The sequence below is a fragment of the Octopus bimaculoides genome, chromosome 14 (genome assembly GCF_001194135.2).
Source record: "Octopus bimaculoides isolate UCB-OBI-ISO-001 chromosome 14, ASM119413v2, whole genome shotgun sequence".
In the NCBI taxonomy this organism is placed as follows: domain Eukaryota; kingdom Metazoa; phylum Mollusca; class Cephalopoda; order Octopoda; family Octopodidae; genus Octopus; species Octopus bimaculoides.
This window is the reverse complement of record NC_068994.1, coordinates 21,303,963-21,306,880: the sequence shown is the minus strand read 5'-3', so window position 1 is coordinate 21,306,880 and position 2,918 is coordinate 21,303,963. Positions and strand designations below refer to the sequence as shown.

The 2,918-nt window shown below is 34.5% G+C and overlaps 1 protein-coding gene across 1 annotated transcript in view; it reads right to left on the bottom strand.

Annotated features, from left to right (window-relative positions):
* Positions 1-1,596: 1,596 nt before the first annotated feature.
* Positions 1,597-2,918, bottom strand: part of LOC106876139 (transmembrane protein 128) — a 33,587-nt gene continuing 32,265 nt past the window's right edge. The window contains exon 4 of the mRNA XM_014924562.2: positions 1,597-2,454. Within this exon, the coding sequence (XP_014780048.1) occupies positions 2,349-2,454 (106 nt within the window). The 3' untranslated portion in view covers positions 1,597-2,348. The remainder of the gene's footprint in view (positions 2,455-2,918) is intronic.

The following is a 2,918-nucleotide window of genomic DNA, read 5'->3' as shown; positions in this document are numbered from 1 at the left end:
ATATATATATATATATATATATATACATATATGCGACAGGCTTCTTTCAGTTTCCGTCTACCAAATCCACTCACAAGGCTTTGGTCGGCCTGAGGCTATAGTAGAAGACACTTGCCCAAGGTGCCACGCAGTGGGACTGAACCCGGAACCATGTGGTTGGTAAGCAAGCTACTAATCACACAGCCACTCCTACGCCTATATGAATTTTTTATGTGAATCTATACAGCTCTGCAAAGAGAAAGAACATAATTGATAGCCATGTGGAGACATGGAGCAACACACTGAAACAGACAGCAAAATATCCATGTACTAAAAAACCAATACTACCACTAGCCTTATAGTGATAACAAAGGTATTGTGTTGGATCACTTTCCATTAGAAGTACGTTAACATACAATGCAGTTTACCCAGGAATGGCAAAATGATGTTTATTATGTAAACAGTGGTTTGCTAAGCCCTTCAGTCTAACAAAGGTTATATTCCTGCATTGGTATTGCAAGAGCCATAAACTAGTCTCAACTATGTTATTAATGTAGGATCTATTTTAAGTCTCTGGGTGTTAGTTTTTTAGTTTAATCATCCTTATCTGTAACTACAACAGCATTTTCTTTTCCAGCTGCAAGTAATAATGTCCTCAGCACATCACTAACTATCAATTGTAGCTTAGCTCCTCTGTTTCCGAGAATAAAAGGTGTTTATAGAATTATTTGATGACTCAGTCATATGAGGCCATGCTACACCTAAGATGTTATCCTTATGGGCAAAATAAACTGTATCATCCTGCCTTAATGAAACATGTTTGTCACATGTGATCACTGCCTTTCAAAAAAAAAGTAAAATGTTGTAAGTTAATAATTTACACAATAAATGTGTAAATAATAATCATATAAACTATATATAAATTATCTTTACGAATGTGTTCCGTTATATCATTACTCAACATCAAATGTTCACTTGCAATGAATTTCTGTTTCTCAACAGATCATTTCCAAGGCAATATATTTTGAAAGAATGATAAAGCTTGGGTGAACTAGAAATATGTGTACATCGTCAAATAAGAATATTACATACACTCAATTTACTGGCCAATTTCAGTAAACAGATTGGTGAAGAAAAGTAAACAGAAAAATAATCTAGAAGCAATCACTTTTGTAACATGCATCACTACACTTTTCACAACAGTTTAGAAATATTCTTAATTCTGTGTCATACTTGACATTTGAAACAAAATTCTTATGAAAGAAAAAAATACACTGAAATTAGATAAAGCATTGAGGTGGAAAGTAACATTGAGAAACCATGAAAATATTAAAATCATTCTCATATATTACATGATAGCATATAAAAAAAATCTCACTATTTGAGGCCTGTATGTGAAATATTGTGACATGATAAACTTCTTAATAAAACAACCAAACAGTTAATATTGATATATGTTGCAGTCTTAAAATATACACATTTACCTGAAACATAAAAATATTGGACCCATTTCAAGAACATTTACTGAGTTAAAAAAAAAAAGTCTCTAAACACACTTTAATAATTTATACAAGACTATTTACTATTGCAATATAAAAACACAAGAAAAAGAACAAAGATGTTAAAGAAAATATTTATTAAATTTTTCTTGTTTTCTTTTTATCTTATGCAGCAAATATAAACTTAGCAGTAACTCTGCGTAGTACAACAGTAGAGCATTGTCATAAAACAAATTTGAGAAACAGTATGTGCGTATCTTTTCTGAGAAATTCCTAAGTCAGTGGTCTCCAGCTATTGATATTTTAGTGTCAAACCCTTACATCATTATTAGAAATACATGGAAGGCAATGTAGAAGGGTTAGCTCCTCTAACAAAGTTGTTGCTTACAAAAGAAGCTCCCGTTGTGGTTTCAAAAGTTTAAGATAATGAAATAATCAGGTTAACCACCTTAACTTGTCTTTAAGACATGTTTATAGAGGTGGAAATAATCATTGACCACAAAGGTTATGCAGATACTATATGTAGGTTACTGAGATACTATTCAGTCAAAGAACACTTCAGTTACATAGAACAGATGCTAAGCTGGATCATAAATACTCATGAAAAACTCTGGCAATATTAGATAACAGACACTGCTTTAAGAACCATGTGAACAACACCTGGTCCTAGAACTTCAGTAAATGTCACCAGTGTAGGCAAGGAAAAAAAATTACACATCAGAGAATAACGGTTTAATCCAATGGGGTTTTAAACTTCACCAAGGCACTAGGTACTGATTTCTTTTTGTCAGGTAAAGATGCTCATACCACAAATATGTCCTCCTCCATGGAATGATTCTCCAATAAATGTTGAGAGTGGGTGGCAATGTTTTAGAAATTTGGTATCACGGCAACAATAACCACAAATCCCATGAAAATGAGGAAGAGGATCAATGGAGTAAGGATGCTCCATACTGGCCAAAGACCAATTGTGACACTGAAATAGATATAATGAGAGAAAGAAATAAACATTAAAAAATATCCCTTTAATCAGTGTGTAAATATTCAAAACAATCATTAAAGCAAATAAAACAAGAAATGAACCTATTCTTCTTTGTTGATACCTTAGTGCATTTACCATGCTACATGGCAGTGAAACATGGGCTGTAACTGCTGAGGACATACGTAAGCTCGCAAGGAATGAAGCCAGTATGCTCCGTTGGATGTGTAATGTCAATGTGAATACCCGTCAGAGTGTAAGTATCTTGAGAGAAAAGCTGAACATTAGAAGCATCAGTTGTGGCGTGCAAGAGAGACGATTGCGCTGGTATGGACATGTGGTGAGAATGGAGGAGGATAGCTGCGTGAAAAAGTGCCACACCCTAACAGTTGAGGGAACCCGTGGAAGAGGTAGGCCCAGGAAGACCTGGGCTGAGGTGGTGAGGCAAGACCTTCGTACAT